The sequence below is a fragment of the Engystomops pustulosus genome, chromosome 9 (genome assembly GCF_040894005.1).
Source record: "Engystomops pustulosus chromosome 9, aEngPut4.maternal, whole genome shotgun sequence".
Classification (NCBI taxonomy): Eukaryota; Metazoa; Chordata; class Amphibia; order Anura; family Leptodactylidae; genus Engystomops; species Engystomops pustulosus.
In genome coordinates this window covers 110054583-110070821 of record NC_092419.1, presented here as the reverse complement: position 1 = coordinate 110070821, position 16239 = coordinate 110054583, and the positions used below count along the sequence as shown (strand labels likewise).

Sequence of the window (16239 nt, the reverse complement as noted above, 5' to 3'; positions counted from 1 at the left end):
ATATCTTTACAATAAGCTCTGACTTTGTACAATAATACAAACTCGAATTATACTCAAATATTTATTGTTTTAACCTGTAAAAAACACGGGGCTGCCATTGATGGACAGCAGCATCTTCCTATCCCACCATCTCGCCTATGACGTACCTCCCCTTTTTGAGAATGAGGCTCCCAGCCTCTGTATGTTACCTTTTATCTTGTTTGCCGAACCTGACAAAGGCGTTGGTCCAAGCGCCGAAACGCGTAGTTCATTTGCAATAAAGATTCTTACCAAAGTGAAGTTGCGCCACACTGTGGATCTTTCCTGTCTTGCTTACCTACAAGCATCTCCAACACTGCGGGATTCTACTTCTGGACCTACAATCCTCGTGGCTCCACCGGCAGCACTCCACATACTTGACTACATGCTAGGCTAAAAGATAGCCGCAAGGTGAGCAGCTTTTATTAGCATTTTTTAATACCTTTTTTTAATCAAACCTACACTTGAGTCGATGCGCTCTGGTCTTTTCCCTGCTACTCCTGATTCATAGAATCGGTCCAGACCCTCTTCCAGAATCAGATCCTAGCGATAGATGTAGAGGCAGTCCCTGACTTACAGACAACCTCACTGTCCCCTGTGACCTCTCTGGATGTTATTTTAGTTTTTTGAAAACCCCAGTCACAGGACTGTGTCCAGAGCGCACATGTATCCTTGGTCTTTGAAGGCAGTGCTACTGCGCATGCATGCTACACATCCTCAGCTCTGCTATATATCTCCCTCCCCTGGATAAAGGCCTTATCTGTCTGTAGCTTTGCCCTTATCGGCAGGAAGTCAGTGTCTGTGTGTGAGCCCCGAGAATCAGGAGGACGGGGCTGGAGGCAGAGAGCTGCTCAGGGTCCGACAAGGGAAGAATATCTTTGCCGACCCTAAACTCAAAAGATCCAGGGTCAGATCCATCAGCAACAAAAATTGTGCATAGCAGGACCGAGACTAGTTGGAATTATATCTGAAATGCTGGATTTTTTAACAACAGTGAATTAGAGATTGTGTTATCCCGGTCATATTATGGAAACTTGTCTTTATGGGAAAACCCCTTTAACTTTAAAAAATTGTCTTTTCTGGCAATACAGTACATTGATTTTGGCTTACACATTCCCCATGGATTAGAGGAGGGAAAGCTCCAATACCCCATATGTGGTGGTATCTGCTGTATGGGATCACAGGCGGACATGGAAAAGAAGGAATATAGTCAGATTTGTGCATTGTCTGATTACTGGTTTCCACTTCCTTGGTTGAACTTGATGGACAAGTGTCTTTCACCCATGAACCATGTACAAAATGTGTATTTTTTGTAATGTGGACACATTTTCTATAATTCACTTCTCAGATATTTAATGAGTCCATAGAATATTTATAAGATTTTACTAAAATTTTCTTTGTGGAAGAAAATAAATTCTTGTTTAGGATTTCGTTTTTTTTTCCCAGCTGCTCACTAAACCACAAAAATATAATTTTGGTATTTTTGCTGGTCGGAGGATTATTTGATCTATTTTGCACCATTTGCTGTTGTTGGGTGTAACCGCCAAGGATAAAATAATAAAAAAAAAAAGTTAGATATCCATCTCCTTCAGTATTTAGATATATAAAAATGTTTTGTATCAAATTCTAGGGAAAGGGGGGGGCATTGCACTTTTATAGTGGCACTTAAGGGGTTAAGGCTCTATTGAGTTGCCCATTTCTTGTATTCAGTTAATAGCAATATCTATAAAGTCTGCCTCGAAGGGGGGGGGGGGGGGGGGGCACCAGTATACGGCATAAATCTACGACACTGAAGCATACATAGATGCAGTGTTTATTGTTACTTTACATATTAGCATATAAATAAGTTACAGTTACATTACACAATGCGATGGATACAATTATCTGCAATTATAGTGTCATAATTATTTTTTTTTTTTAATAAAAACTTTTTATTGTGTTTTTTTTACTTCGGAAGGGAACCTTACAAAACATACAGAACATAAAAACTTCCATCTCAAGTGATGCAGACATATATATAGCGCAAGGTCTCCGCTTTCTTGAGCTGTTAGAGGTCCATCGTCTGAGCGAGCTCCTCCATCCATACCACATTTATACACCAGTCACACCGATCCGCTCCTATTCTGTCGGCTGTAATTGACCTGAGGAGAAAGAAAAGAAAAAGTTATATCGTCTTTAACTTCTTATTGGCTCATTTTACAGTTGCCAGAATTGTTCCCCTCGCAGCAGTAATAAAGGGTTAAAAGTCCTCCTTGTATCCGCCACCGAGGCGGCACCTTAATGACAGCCATGGTTCTGTTTTGCTAATCAGTATAGAAGAGTCAGCTTCTGCAGAGAAGAGTCATGTTTGCTCCAGGCTGTCGGTGGACCACGCGCCTCTTTGGAGGGGAATATGTACAATTCTCAGCTTATTCAGATTTAAAGGGAACCTGTCACCAGGAGACCCATTTTTAGCACTCCCCCAGTCCCCACAGAGCATAGTACATACACTGCCAAAGTGTTTTTGTATTAAAAATTGGTTTTACAGAAAAAAAAGATATGTTGTATTGTACCTTTCATTAGCATCTGAAGTGTGACTAGGCAGTTGCCAAATGGGAGGGGCTGGAAAGGAGCAGTTCCCCCCCACCCTTGGGAAACAGCTCCTCCATGTGACCTTTTCAAATATATGAAAACACCCATCACTGGGCTTAGTGACGCCCCCTGCTCCTCTACAGCCAATCCCGAGTGAGGGGAGTTATTCATATATTTGCAAAGGTCACATGTTACCCAAGGGTGTGTTTTGGGGTGGGGGGGTGCGACTGCTCCTTTGCAGCCCCTCCCAATTGGCAACTGCCTAGTCACACAGCAGATGCTAATGAAAGGTGCAATATAACATTTTTTTCTGTAAAACCATTTTTTTTTTTATACAAAAACACTTTGGCAGTGCATGTGCTATGCTCTGTGGGGACTGGGGGAGCGCTAAAAATGGCTCTCCTGGTGACAGGTTCCCTTTAGAAAAGGAGAAGTCTCCCTCCTGTTACTGTATTATTAGGAGCTCTGCTATTACTAAAGATGTACTTTACTCCTTTGTGGCTTTACATATTACAACTATTCTAATACTTATTTTGGGAGAGGTTTATACAATGTTACAGGTTGCTAAGATTACATGTTCTCTGCTGCACCCTGCCCGTGGGGAGTTACATTGTAGTGCCTGGAGCATCTCCCTGATGTACAGCACCTGTAGCGTTACTATAGTCTGTAAGGAGAATCTTCACAACAAGGTTTATAAACCTTTACAGCACAATATTCCAGGTTCAGAGACCGAGGGTGCATGTCTCCTGCAGCTGGAGGGGATCACATAACACGTACATTTTCTGCTCCCAAAACCACAATTCTGGTGCCGGTGATAAACCAGTCACTATTTATGTGTTTATGTAATAACCAGCGCACCCCAGAATGTCAGTACCAGAGGGGGGGGGGGGGAGGAGGAGCGCACCCCAGTATGTCAGTACCAGAGGAGGGGGGGGGGGAGCGCACCCCAGTATGTCAGTACCAGAGGTGGGGGGGGGGGGGAGGAGCGCACCCCAGTATGTCAGTACCAGAGGTGGGGGGGGGGGGGGGGAGGAGCGCACCCCAGTATGTCAGTACCAGAGGTGGGGGGGGGGGGGGGGGGGAGGAGCGCACCCCAGTATGTCAGTACCAGAGGTGGGGGGGGGGGGGGGGGGGGGAAGGAGCGCACCCCAGTATGTCAGTACCAGAGGTGGGGGGGGGGGGGGGGGAGCGCACCCCAGTATGTCAGTACCTGAGGTGGGGGGGGGGGGGGGAGGAGCGCACCCCAGTATGTCAGTACCAGAGATGGGGGGGGGGGGGGGGAGGAGCGCACCCCAGTATGTCAGTACCAGAGGTGGGGGGGGGAGGAGCGCACCCCAGTATGTCAGTACCAGAGGGGGGGGGGGGGGGGAGGAGGAGAGGAGGAGCGCACCCCAGTATGTCAGTACCAGAGGTGGGGGGGGGGGGGGGGGAGGAGCGCACCCCAGTATGTCAGTACCAGAGGTGGGGGGGGGGGGGGGGGGGAGGAGCGCACCCCAGTATGTCAGTACCAGAGGTGGGGGGGGGGGGGGGGGGGGGGAAGGAGCGCACCCCAGTATGTCAGTACCAGAGGTGGGGGGGGGGGGGGGGGGAGCGCACCCCAGTATGTCAGTACCTGAGGTGGGGGGGGGGGGGGGAGGAGCGCACCCCAGTATGTCAGTACCAGAGATGGGGGGGGGGGGGGGGAGGAGCGCACCCCAGTATGTCAGTACCAGAGATGGGGGGGGGGGGGGGGGAGGAGCGCACCCCAGTATGTCAGTACCAGAGGTGGGGGGGGGGAGGAGCGCACCCCAGTATGTCAGTACCAGAGGGGGGGGGGGGGGGGAGGAGGAGAGGAGGAGCGCACCCCAGTATGTCAGTACCAGAGGTGGGGGGGGGGGGGGGGAGCGCACCCCAGTATGTCAGTACCAGAGATGGGGGGGGGGGGGGGGAGGAGCGCACCCCAGTATGTCAGTACCAGAGGTGGGGGGGGGGGGGGGGAGCGCACCCCAGTATGTCAGTACCAGAGATGGGGGGGGGGGGGGGGAGGAGCGCACCCCAGTATGTCAGTACCAGAGATGGGGGGGGGGGGGGGAGGAGCGCACCCCAGTATGTCAGTACCAGAGGTGGGGGGGGGAGGAGCGCACCCCAGTATGTCAGTACCAGAGGGGGGGGGGGGGGGGAGGAGGAGAGGAGGAGCGCACCCCAGTATGTCAGTACCAGAGGTGGGGGGGGGGGGGGGGGAGGAGCGCACCCCAGTATGTCAGTACCAGAGGTGGGGGGGGGGGGGGGGGGGGGAGGAGCGCACCCCAGTATGTCAGTACCAGAGGTGGGGGGGGGGGGGGGGGGGGGGAAGGAGCGCACCCCAGTATGTCAGTACCAGAGGTGGGGGGGGGGGGGGGGAGCGCACCCCAGTATGTCAGTACCTGAGGTGGGGGGGGGGGGGGGAGGAGCGCACCCCAGTATGTCAGTACCAGAGATGGGGGGGGGGGGGGGGAGGAGCGCACCCCAGTATGTCAGTACCAGAGATGGGGGGGGGGGGGGGGAGGAGCGCACCCCAGTATGTCAGTACCAGAGGTGGGGGGGGGGAGGAGCGCACCCCAGTATGTCAGTACCAGAGGGGGGGGGGGGGGGGAGGAGGAGAGGAGGAGCGCACCCCAGTATGTCAGTACCAGAGGTGGGGGGGGGGAGGAGCGCACCCCAGTATGTCAGTACCAGAGGGGGGGGGGGGGGGGAGGAGGAGAGGAGGAGCGCACCCCAGTATGTCAGTACCAGAGGTGGGGGGTGGGGGGGGGGGGGGAGGAGCGCACCCCAGTATGTCAGTACCAGAGGTGGGGGGGGGGGGGGGGGGAGGAGCGCACCCCAGTATGTCAGTACCAGAGGTGGGGGGGGGGGGGGGGGGGAGGAGCGCACCCCAGTATGTCAGTACCAGAGGTGGGGGGGGGGGGGGGGGGAGGAGCGCACCCCAGTATGTCAGTACCAGAGGTGGGGGGGGGGGGGGGGGGAGGAGGAGCGCACCCCAGTATGTCAGTACCAGAGGGGGGGGGGGGGGGGGGGGGAGGAGCGCACCCCAGTATGTCAGTACCAGAGGGGGGGGGGGGGCAGGAGGAGCGCACCCCAGTATGTCAGTACCAGAGGGGGGGGGGGGGGAGGAGGAGGAGCGCACCCCAGTATGTCAGTACCAGAGGGGGCGGGAGGAGCGCACCCCAGTATGTCAGTACCAGAGGGGGGAGGAGCACACACCCCAGTATGTCTGGGCATGTGCGACTAAAACATAAGACATGAAGGGGGTTTAAGAAAATACTTACCCAATCGTCTTGTGAGCTCTTCACATTTTTGCAGAAGTTTGTTATATCTCTCACAACAGCAAGAACATGTCTAAAAAACCCAAAAGTATATATTATATACATAAATGCAGTGTATTGTCACAGTTTATACAGTGGAGGGGGAGCAAAACAAAAAACAGACAAGTCCATCAAGTTCAAGCAAGGAAGGGAAGGGATTGGATGAGGAAGAGATTTAGGGAAAACAATTATTTATAACAAATGTTATTTCGGTGTAAAAAAGGCATCTAGATCCTTCTTGAAGCTCTCTGCTGTCCTGCTGTGACCAGCGCCTGAGCTCTGCTATTCCACACTGACAGTTCTCACAGTATCACTAAGGCTTGTGTCGGCTCTAGTGATTGAACCCTCCAGTGAGACCCCTTGTCTTTTGATTTGATCTGCACACGCTCACTAAGAACATGCTCTTCAGGCTCTTTATATTAGGGAGCCAGTCCAGTCAAAAAACAAAAAACCTTTATATAAAGATATTCTGAACTATTAAGTCCCATTAAAGACAACCTATGGGAAAAAGCATAAGAGAGACCAGAAGAGAACAATGTGGTAACTAGGCGAGCAACAAAACTAGATAACGTTATGCTGAAGATGCTAAAACAAGAAGGTAGTGATGAGGCGTTACAGGATTAGAGAGATTCTATGAAGGCAGCAAATATAGACACTGCATTGCTTTCCTTAAAAAAAAAAAAAAAAAAAAAAAATTGTTTTGCATATAATTGACAACTAAAAAACCAGAAAGGTGAGCCCTGGAGAATAACCCGGGGGTCAGGTTGGAGCACTGTGGTGTAACGAATCTTCCAATATTAGAAATCACAGTACAGTCCCATGCAGTACCCAGGGGTTGGTCTTTCAGTGCCACCGTTACATTGTTTTCTGGGTTTAACTACTTCAATAAAGAATTTACATTACCAAGGAAATAACTTCTCCCCCACTCTGAAACCCTCCCCCCCCACCCCCCCAGCACTGAGGGCTCTGCACCCAGAATTTGCCTCAGGGTGCGCTCACACGTGGCAGTAACATATGGGTTTCCAAACGCATCAGAACAGCCGAGAAGGAAATTTACCCGAGATTTACCCATGTAATGGGGCAGATCTCTAAACCGTGTTACTGCCTCGTGTGAACGCTCCCCGATTCTTGCGCTACTTCCCCGGATGTGTAATCACCAGCACTGGAGGAGACGGATACCTGAATGTGATTGCAGCTTTCATCTCTGGACTCAGCAAATTCTGTAAGAAAATAAAGTGCAGCCCGTTAGGAGGATTGTACAGAGCGATATAAGGCAGAACCTCAGCTTATACTCATTACAATACAAGGAGGAAATGCAGGGAATCTACAGAATATTTCTGTGTCAGATACAAGTACAAATGTTCAGAAGCCAAATGAACAGGTATATAACCCTGCATCCTGATAATCTAAGCACATTGTCAGCACACGGCATCTCACAGCACTAGAGGGATCATGTAGTGTCTGCTCAGAGTCCCTGCTCACTCTGGGATCTTACACCGACCTCCACTGAGTGATCCTGTTATTACGGTTTTAGCTCCTGAGTAAAATTGTAAAGTAAGTGGTAAAAAAAGCCTTAAGTGTCTCCAGAAGTAAAAAGATATTTGGATTCCATCTTATCTGATACTAAGGGAGGAGACATCAACATTGATGAAGAACTGGGGCCATTACCTAGTGTTGTGTGACTCTGCACAAAACCATTATTCAACACGAGTTAGTGGGGGGAGGGCAGGGGGTCCCCCAACTAAAAGGAGTGTCCCATTAATGACACTAAAGCCTCATTCTGGATGAATGGAAGGAGCTGGAGGAGAGGGTCGGCATCTCCAGAGAGTCCCACAGTGGATTGGCCTTTGATGAAGGAGAATAAAGTTTGGAATTCCACTCAGAATGTTTACGTGCAGGTGCCAAAGACCCCAAGGACAGGAAACCTGACAGCGGATCCAAGTCTTAGATACTTTTCCCATTCTTGAATCTCATGGGATTCCTGGCAGACGCCTCAGCAGTAGGTGTGAGGTTCAGCACCATCCCACACGGCGAGGCGCTGTATGGAGAGCAGACTTCTGCAGCGTCTCCTCTGAAGGTGCATAGGTTTTTGGGTCAGAGCTGGACACCATCTTGGAATAATTTTATTTCAATTTTATCACCAGCTTTCTCCAAAATCTACAGCCCTTTTGGGAAAGCGAGGTCGGTGGTCCTACCCTAAAGGAGGCAGAGGGTCCTTCTCAGTACCAGAAACCCCAGCACTTCCAGGCGGATCATCACTGCAATCATCTGTAGCAAATGTATTTGTTCTAAGATTCCTGGATTGAATCCATAAAGGGTGCGACTCCAGACAGAGGCTTTATCTCCAAGATGCTGCAATAGATGTCCTCCAGCTGCCGGATCAGATCTGCATCTCCAGAAACAGACAATTTTGCCCATGTGGAAAAAAGTTCTAATATCAAAGGCCCATTCTTCATCCAAATCCGGAGACTCTTTACTGGTTAAGAACCTTTTTCTTCATTTTTCACTCACCGCCTTTTATTTTTACATGTACAGAGCTGTGTGACTGCTTGTTATCTGCGTAACAAGGCGCACTTCATAGTGATGGTATTTAATATTCCTGGCGTGTGCTGGGAAGCACAAACAAAAAAAGGCATTTCCATGGTTTTCTTGTGGGCTTGGATTTTACAGTTTTCACTGTCCGATTGATCCCATCATATACTGCACATTGTAATGAAAGGGTTAAAACAAGAGTCTCAGGTCTTCGGAAGACCCAAGGCTATTATGGCAACGGATCACTGCTCACTGATCTTCGTTAAGATGGCAGCGCCCATGCACCGGCATTTTTTTTAAGCCGCCAGCAACTTTGCTGGCGCCGATTGCCGGGATAACACCTGAGATGGGTGCTAGCAATATGCAGACTTACTGGCTAAGGAGATGGCTCAGCCTGTGAGCCCTCTCCGTGCACTGGGACCGGACGCATGCCAAAAATACACTGCGGGCGGTTGGGAACCAGTTAAACTTTCTGCTTGGATCCTGGGAGGTTAAGAATCAAAGGTCTTTCTGAAAATCATTTCCACTTTAAAGGGCACCTACCATCCCGATTCTACCTATAAAGGTAGAAGGGGTGGTAGGTGGATGAATGGGACGTGAGGATAGCTCTTTTTGGGCTAATCCTTACGTCCCGGCTATCCTTTTGTAAACTTTAATGTCTTTATATGCAAATTTTTTAAGCGGCTACTGGGTTGTGGAGTAGCCGGACATGAGGCTACTAGTCGCGGCTACTCCACGCCCCAGTAGCCTCGTTCCTCCGCCTACCAGGTAATCTTCGGCGCATAATACCCGTGCGAAGAACGCAGGCCTGCGGCCGTAGCTCCGAGGCCACCGCTACTGCGCATGAGGCCGGGTACTCTTTAAAACTCAAGTAGGGAGGAGACTTCTGAGGCCTTTGACGAGGAGGTTTTTTCACTGTATCCGTCTATTCTTAGAGTTGACATTTCTGCACTCTAGTAGAGCACTGATGGATTAAAAGGCTTGTAACTGCGTAAACTAAATTGAGACCTTTCCAGAACCAAGAATTGCTCCTTGGGGGTGATGTCTAGTCCTTAATTATCTGTCTGGATGAACCTTCTAGCTCAGAGTAAGTGTGAGATGTCACATTATAAACTTAGTGGCCCTCAAGACTTCTAGGAGGTTGGGTGAAAGTCAGGCCATCTCTAGAAAGGAGCCTTATTTAAGTACCGGAGGATGAATAAAATTGGGGTCAAGCATCATTGTTCCAAGGTCTCAACCAAGTTTCACGGTAGCCAGGAAAACATCCTGTAAGACGTATCCAAGACGAAATATATTGAAGCCACCCAAGATCAGTGAATGGACTCAATTTATACCCTGAAACTGTAAGAAAAGGTTAAAGGTTTAAGGGCATCAAAAGCCCCTATAGCCAGATGGACAAGAACTGATCAAAGACTAAAGAAGACCTTCAAGGCCCTAAGAAATGTAATGCCCACCCTACAAGAGCTACGGCTGCACCCGGCGCCTCCACCCACCAGATCTGCAGGGCATTTACCTCTATAGACCTCTCCAGGCTACAGTCCCAACCTAACTAATCTCCAGGGGGGTTGTGATGGGGACAATGGAAAAAATGGGTATTCTCACAATTAATTAGGTTTCCATTATTCCACCATGATTGTTCCTATACATTTCCCTTCCTGTAACTTTCTTTGATTATTACTGTTAAAATGTGAAGTAACCTGCAGAACAACTTGGGCTGCATCCACAGGAATGTGGACTCTGGGGAGGGACATTAAACCTCTCTGCTTCCTGTCCCTACAGAGGTCAAGGGGCATCCTCCGGGTGTTATGGCAGTATAAAGGAAATCAAATGAACGGTGAGAAGAATTCGTCATTTTTGTTGCATTCCTGGTTATTAGTGCTGCCCCTTGAAGTTGAGTGATATGACAAGGCCCCCGGACCCACTGTTGGTGTAGTGAGACTCTGGTATTAGATCAGTATGTGACAGCTTCTCCAGGCATCTTACTAGCACAGACCAGACGTCTGCATGTTCTACATTAGAAACGTTGGAGGATTTATATACATAATGGAAATGTACTCAGAAGTGACAAGTAGCCGTCACATCACCTCTTACTACACGGCTGGTGGGTAAACTTCCTAACAAAGACCAAGTGATGGCAATTTACCGATAAGTGACAAGCAATATGGCTGCACATTATGGCTGTAATATCTGCTGAGGACACATGTTTTCAGGTTATTTCAGAAGTCCTCCAGAAGACTAGAATAAGATTGGAGGAAATCTAATTGGAAGTAGGTCCATCCCAAACTTAAAGCTTTTAGTTGGCCCTTGTGAAAATAAAGCTTTATTTGATGAGTATGCTGAGGCTACCGAGGGTGGAGTAGTCCATGCAGATGCACAGAAGACATTGAGCAGGTAGGTGGGTGCGGGCTCTGCACCCTGTGTAGACCCTTGGCATCTCCGGTAGCAGGGGAGCTCTGTGCATGCGCAGTAGCTCTGATTCCACTGCCAGTCACCCACCTGCTGCTGGGGAGCTCTGCACATGTGCAGTAGCTCCAGTTCCTTGCCAGCAGCTCTCGTTCCAGAGCTGGAGACAAGACCAAGCTAGGTAGATCTGGGGGCGTTGAAACGGTCACCACCAAGTTTGCAGGGGCTATTCCACGCCCCCAGTAGCCCCTGAAATTAATTTGAATATTGATCAAATAAAGTTTAGTTTCAGAAAGGCTAAAAGTTTTAGCTAACAACGGTTTGGGGGAATCAAGAACAACTTCAGAATGTATCCTCCATCACTGGTGACATCTCCAAGGCTCCCCGATGCCACAGACTGGCCACGTGACTGCTGATGCTTCCAGATAAATCAGAAGGGTCAGTGACCAGACCAGGATCCATGAGGCCGGAATGATGTCTCACCGCTTTTAATAGAAGTGTAAAGACATTTTTTTAAAAAAATTATGTTCCCTCCTTAATATTGAATCTTGATACATACCGGTGGGAATAGCCGGCGTGGCTGCAATCCCTTCTGCGGAGGAGGGTGAAGCTTGAACCTCACAGATTTGTACAGTAGCTTCAGCACAGACAACTTTAGCTGTGCCCGATGCCAGAGTTTCCGGCTTTGCAGAGGATCTACCAACCAATGTGCCATCAGTTTTGGAGACAATATCTCTCCGAAGTGTTGGAAGTTCTCGCCGATTTTGCTTTGTAGTTAATCCTGTAACAGAGAATTCTGATCACTCAAAGACAAAATTGTGCTCAGCGCTGCCATCCAAAAAAAGGCCCCCTGCAGCGAAGGTCCATTACACAAACCCCTACAGCACAGATATCATCCCCCAGTTTCTTCACCTTGCAAGGATTTTTGGTGTTTTGGAGAAACTCTTTGAGAATGTGGAAGAGGCCGAGTAATTGAGGACGTCCCCGGTCTCGGAAGGCCCGTTCTTATACCTATTGAGAAGGTATGTTAGTAGAATATCTGACACTAAATACTGTGCTTCTTGCGGGAAACCTGTGTCCTCACCAGTGGAAGATGAAGGGCGAGCAGCATTATTCTGGCCACCAGTAGAGGGACGTCCGCTAGCACCCGGTGCCCCGAGTCGTGAGGGTGGCTTCACAGCAGCGGGGGGAGCTGGCGGTGGAGAATGGGGACCAGAGGACCTTGCCTGTAAAACAAAGTCAAATATTAATGACAACATCAGGAAATATCCCACTGTATGTGAAGGGGCTTTATAACGGACCGCCAAAACGTAGTCACACTGATCATCTACACAATTGTGGGGCACAGGGCGGAGGATAACCAAGCACTTGTGTATGGGGTGGTCCTAAAGATGGCTGTGGGCTGCATTACCCTTCATGGATAAAGCTGGGATCACAGCAGCTGCGAGTGGTTCTCCTTTTATATAAAAGTTATTTATAACTTATTCATTGCTATGCTGTAGGTTCCCTTCCACCCATTTCAGTTTATAATGGATTCACTTGTTATCTACACACCTACAAGAGCTTCTACATGCTCTACCCTATGCTCAAGTAGAAATGAGGGACAGGTTAATTTTACAAATAAAAGAAATCCATCTCTATGCCGCCGACAGACCGAGATTGAGGTCGTTACTCGTCAGTCATCACTACTTGTAAGTGCCAGGAGAATCACAACACTACAAGTCTACAAACCTTTACAATGGCAGAAGCCGCTTTTGGATTCTTGGACCGGATTCCAGAAACTTTGTTGGTGACGTTACTTCCTCCAGTGCCTTCCATGGCCTGTGTTGGGTTACCCAGACTAGGCCGCGGCACACCTTGGCGGACCATTGGAGGCCGGATGGTGCCTCTTCCCGGAATGCCCCTTGGTGCTGGTTTAGGGGCTGCTGGATTCTGACACAGAGCTAAGGAACGTCGGGCCGATGGGATGCCAGATGTCGGGGGCACGGCTTTTGGCAGAGGAGCAATGCTTCTCTTCAGGGAGATGACTTCTGCCGGCCATGCAGAGGCTTTCCCCTTGTCATTACAAGCCACTGCTGACGCATCCGGATACCCAGGTTGGGGAATCTTTCCCTGTAGTCTTGGAACCTTGTGTGCGGCTTCATCCGATACAGAACCAATAGAGACATTTGCTTTCTGAAATGGAAAGTTGTTTAATCCGGGAACAGGCGTGGAGGTGACAAAAGAGAGCGATCCGACGGAAAAAACGCTCACGTCATGAGAACTTTCCTCTTCTTGAATTCTGCTACAATCCGAGTGAAAGGATTGAGGTTTGGGGTCTTCACCGGCCTCCATCCCTGCACTGATGCCGTTCTGTCCACATCCTTCTGGTCTATGCTCTTCTGTAGCAGGACTGACCAGTGTGCTAGGGTCAGCGAGGACACAAGTCACATCCGGGGAGGTTTGTGTTTCTGGATCCTTCACCTCATTGACCTCTGGTTCTGTGTCTGGTTTGGACACGGACAAATCCTTTTTATTTTCAACAATTAAATCAGAGTTGTGGCTTGGTGGCATTTCTGTATTTGTCCCCGTACAACCAGGGAGGGCAATATCCTCAGTCACAAGACTACACTGAGCCGGGACATCAACCACCATATCTACGGGAGGCGAGGTATCGTTATCAGATGGCGCTGTCTTCTGGGAAGAATCAGAACTTTCTAAAGCTTCACAGTTTTCTATCAGAACATGATCGCTACAGGAAACCAAGATTGTTGTATCTGTTGAAGGAACTTCCACAGAAGATTTTTGCATTAGGGGGAACATCCCAATGACCAAAGTTGTATTGGCCTTTGGGACTTCCCCTTGGACTGATGGCTCCTGTGCAGCATTTGGTGAAACTTCCCCTTGGACTGATGGCTCCTGTGCAGCATTTGGTGAAACTTCCCCTTGGACTGATGGCTCCTGTGCAGCATTTGGTGCCACTTCAATGTCATGTGTGGTATTGGCCAGTTTTCCCTCGCTCATGGAAGGAAAGTCTTGTGTGACGTTCACAGGAAACTGTGGTCCCTCAATCACTTCTGTAATGTCAAAGGTAGTATTGGCAGGTAATACATCTATTAAACCAGGCATGGCATCATCAGGGGCCACAGCGATGTCCTGGGTGCTGTTACCAGAGGGCACCATCTCCATGGTAATATTGGCAGGGGCTTGAATGTGCGGTACATCTTCTGCGGTGATAGAGATTTGGGGTAAGACTTCTATCACATTGGTAGTATTCAGGGCAGAGGTCTCGTGTACAGTCGTATTATTCTTTATAGCACTGGCAGGTGCCCGCTTGACCTCAATGTCAGTAGGTGGCAGCTCAATGTCCTCTGTAGTATTGGGACAAGTGTCACGCTCGTCTGGTGAAGGCGACATCTCATTTAGTCCCCAGGGAACCTTCTCCAGAGCTTCAGTTTTCTGCTTCTTTAAGTAGACACCACCCAGTCCGTGAATTGGGGAAAACCCTTCGCCGTCGCCCACACAACACCCTTTGTTATTTTTAAAGCCACAATAAGAAGAATTGAATCCGTTCCGTTGCATATAAGACAGACTCAGAGGATTCTCCGCACACAGCGATAACTCTTCCTTGACTGGACTGTTTTCCAGGGAGCACAACACTTGGGACACCTCACAGCCTAGCAGGGTACCGTCATAAGGCAGAGGTTCTGCATCGATGGTGGACACATCCATCTGCTCCACTTTTCTCTTGCCTGGACTCCTCCTCGCCTCTGGTTGGGCGCTCTTGATCTGGTTAATTATGTCTTGGCACTCATCAGCAAAGAAGCTTCTATACAGCGGAGTCCCTGTGTGACTTGCATTCAATGAGACCTCAGCAAAGTTCTTGGGAACCAGATCCAAACTTGATACTTTGCCTTCATGTTGATATTTATCAGACATATTGGGCTCGAAATCCACATTTCTCAGATCCTTTATGACCTCTGGATTACACGGTGGTGTAGCCCAACCTAAACACTCACTCATCTTCCCCTTAATGAGTGTCCGCTTCAGTCCGGCGTTCACAGAGGGGTCACCATTTACGTCCTTCAGCGCCATACGCTGCAAAATGCCCTTGGTACCTAATGGCACATGGGTTGTTTTTATATTATCCATCTTTAGGTGCGGAGGAGATCGGAGGAGGCTTTGGCTTCTGAAAAACAGTACAATGAGGTTAAGTTCACAGGAAGCGCCATACAGATCACAAGACAGTGGAACCTCCAAGACAAGAGATTCAGATCCATTACACAAGAACATAGAAAAAACAACCAGTGAACCGAAAATCTCAAACCACAGAACAGGGTCTAACCCCTTCCTCACCAGAACCTCTCTGGTCTTCACATCCCGCAATCCAAAATACATTTTATTATCACATTTACACAACCATAAGATATAGTTCTTAGCTGAGGGACAGATTTTACCTGTCAGGAAATCTCCCATCAGAACCCATCCTGATAACCCAGGGACAAGACCCTTCAGGGCCCTTGTGGCCAATTAGCATAATGTTAAAGGGAACCTGTCACCAGGGACAGGATACAGAAGCCCCTCACACCTGCAGTGCACATCTGCCTCTGCCTTTTCTAAGCATTTGCATTCCAGTATAATTATGTGTTATAACCTGACAGAATCCTGGAGTAGTCACAGGGGTTGGGCTTTGGTTTGGCTGCATTTTGAAAAAACAATTTGTGGCTTGTCTGTGCTGCTCACTCCTCAGCTCTCAACCCCCACCTTGGTGCTTCTGTTTTTTTAAATGCATCCGAAGCCCAACCCCTGTGACTACCCCAGGATTTTGTCAGGATGCAAGGCAAGTTATTGGTTCCCTTTACAAAGGGGGAAACGGCCAAGTAAGAGGCAGTAACATTTATGAGGCTTTTTATTTCTTGATTGACGGCCCAGACTGGCCCTCGCTGAGGAAAATGTATAGTCACATCCCGGGGAACCAAAACCGTACACCCAAGGACTGATGGACGGGGAGATCCTGTATTGTTAGTAACAGAGAATGTGATACATTGTTATCCTGAGGACATAGGAGAATCCTCTCCATGGGAAGAGCCCTTTAAACTCTCATAATGAGCTAAACAGTGCGAGAAGCACACCGCCCCTTTAAGACGTCTGCAGGAGCCGGGCCCCCCCCTTTACAGCCGGGGCCCCAGAGCCGTGTCCCGAGGCTGCAGGAACCGGGAGAGGGAGCAGCAGCAGACACACAGACACCACGGGGACACTTACCGGTGAGAGGAGGCGCCGCGGCCGCACTGACTGCCCCGCACCCACAGCTCCGCAACTTCAAACTCCGCTTTAAAACGCGCTCCGATAACTTATAGGACGCTCGCCGTCACGTGACCGGACTAACACATACCGACCAATGAAATGATACTTCATG

General features: G+C 49.3%; 1 protein-coding gene across 1 annotated transcript; it reads right to left on the bottom strand.

Annotated features, from left to right (window-relative positions):
* Positions 1–1816: 1816 nt before the first annotated feature.
* On the bottom strand, positions 1817–16239 carry LOC140077950 (uncharacterized). The gene is made up of 8 exons (XM_072125615.1): positions 16086–16239; positions 12576–15012; positions 11929–12070; positions 11757–11855; positions 11404–11625; positions 7089–7129; positions 5874–5943; positions 1817–2159 (listed from the first exon to the last, which is right to left on the bottom strand). The coding sequence occupies exons 2-8, from the start codon at positions 14973–14975 to the stop codon at positions 2137–2139; spliced, it is 2997 nt and encodes a 998-aa protein (XP_071981716.1). The 5' UTR covers positions 14976–15012; positions 16086–16239; the 3' UTR covers positions 1817–2136.

Excerpts from the sequence above, each read along its gene's own strand:
- LOC140077950 (XM_072125615.1), bottom strand. The coding sequence starts at position 14,975 with ATGGATAATATAAAAACAACCCATGTGCCATTAGGTACCAAGGGCATT. Across the intron at positions 12,071-12,575 it reads CGGCTTCTGCCATTGTAAAG|GCAAGGTCCTCTGGTCCCCA; the intron begins GTTTGTAGACTT and ends TTTGTTTTACAG. Across the intron at positions 2,160-5,873 it reads AGAGCTCACAAGACGATTGG|GTCAATTACAGCCGACAGAA; the intron begins GTAAGTATTTTC and ends CTTTCTCCTCAG.